Below are 1,849 nucleotides of genomic sequence, written 5' to 3' on the forward strand. Positions count from 1 at the left end.
AAAGGAAAGGAAAGGAAAGGAAAGGAAAGGAAAGGAAAGGAAAGGAAAGGAAAGGAAAGGAAAGGAAAGGAAAGGAAAGGAAAGGAAGAAAGAAAGAAAGAAAGAAAGAAAGAAAGAAAGAAAGAAAGAAAGAAAGAAAAGAAAGAAAATGATTGCAGAGGATTTAAGACCTGGATCCTATAATAGGAACATAATATATGTATATTTTTCCTTGTACTTTTCCCCAAAAGGGACCTACTGGCTCACCTGGAGAAGTTGGGATAACTGGAAGCATTGGTGAAAAGGTATTTCCTTGCATTGTTTTATAGTAAGACTTCTAGGCTAAATTCTCTAAATACAAGTAGAAGGTAAAACTACCCTATAATTTAAACCAATTGGGAAAGCAGTTATGGTCTTGAAGTTTGTTCTATGTTATTTCATATGATGTTTTATGTTAATTAGAAATCATAACTCTAGCTCATCTCTACTAAAACTCTTAAATATATTAAAATATAGATAATAGTTGGTTGTTCTCCAATTCTTGAGGGACAGAGTATCCTTTTGGTTAACAGGATGTATGAAATGAAAAAGAATCAACATTGTAAGTGTATGGTAAAAAAAAATTTATTACTTAAATCTACTTTATGAGAGTGAGCCTCACCCACCTGGAAGCAGTGTGAAACAGAAGAGTATAAATTTATATTTCTTATTCCCTCATTGCTTTTTTCCCATCCTTACTATTTTGTCTACAGTATCTTCTCCCTTTCTGTCTGTTCAAAACCAAAATGTTGGACTCAGCTAGTTCCCATCCATTTCCTCTGTGAAGTCTCTTTAGAGTTTTCTAATCCCTCCAGATGTCAGCCCTTCCCGGAGTCAAAATCTAAGCACTGTGCCGCAGTTTTAAATTCAATTGTCTGCTGGTTGATCTCTGTTCGCATTTGTATCATGTCTGCAATCACTTAAGAGTAGACTATTTTTAAATACTTCTCCTCTCATTTAGTACAATGTGCTTAATACATGTTAATTTTATTATCAAAAAGATTAGCTTTATATTTTTTCATGTTGATTTACATTGGTGCTGGGTTAACTCTTCTACAGTAAGATTTCTGACAATCGTGGGAATTTTTGTGTGAATCAATTTAATCCTTTTAATCTGCTAAAGCAGATTTGATTACCATAATCTGCCAGAACTATTTCTGAGGCACTTATTTATGGTAGCCAGGCTATAGAAATAAATCCTTTTCAATGGTTTGTACAGATTAATTTTCAATTTATTTTGATACTTTATTCTCAAATTTCATGTATCCCATAAGTAAAACATTTCCACCTAACAAATCTTCAACATGATACTGGCTTAATATTAAGTCTTATAGATCCATAATTTATATTCTATTTTAATAAGACATTTAGCATTTTTTTCTTGAAAACATCTTTAACAGAAGTTATATTAAAAGCCACAATTTTAGAGTAAAAAGCCAATATTTAAAAATTAGGATGAGATATGTACATATGGCATGACACAAATGACTTTCTCTTCTAGCTTCAGTTCATTTGTTACTCATTAACATAACTGAATGTTACTCTCTTTTCTTTACTGTTTTAAAAGGGAGATCGTGGAAGTCCAGGTCCCCTGGGTCCCCAGGGCGAAAAGGGCATTATGGTAAGATTGCACTGATTTGAAAAATATGTTTCCAAACATAGTAAAGTTTAAGTATTTCACAGGTCAGATTGCCTGAACTAAAATTTAAATAAGTTTTTCAAAAGCTATTTTAGAGAAGGCTGGAGAGATGGCTCAGTGGAATAAGCACTTCCCTGGCAAGCACAAGGGCCTGAGTTCAATCCCCAGTTCTGCCAAGAAAAAAAAAAAAAA

The 1,849-nt window shown here is 32.9% G+C and overlaps 1 protein-coding gene across 1 annotated transcript in view; it reads left to right on the plus strand.

Moving 5' to 3' along the window:
- Col24a1 (collagen type XXIV alpha 1 chain) overlaps nt 1–1,849 on the plus strand; it is a 403,759-nt gene that overhangs the window by 241,154 nt on the left and 160,756 nt on the right. Inside the window, exons 24-25 of the mRNA XM_023699052.1 lie at nt 231–284; nt 1,586–1,639. Coding sequence (XP_023554820.1) covers nt 231–284; nt 1,586–1,639 — 108 coding nt within the window. The remainder of the gene's footprint in view (nt 1–230; nt 285–1,585; nt 1,640–1,849) is intronic.

Source organism: Octodon degus, unplaced genomic scaffold (genome assembly GCF_000260255.1).
Source record: "Octodon degus isolate 3935 unplaced genomic scaffold, OctDeg1.0 scaffold00109, whole genome shotgun sequence".
NCBI classification, from domain to species: Eukaryota; Metazoa; Chordata; class Mammalia; order Rodentia; family Octodontidae; genus Octodon; species Octodon degus.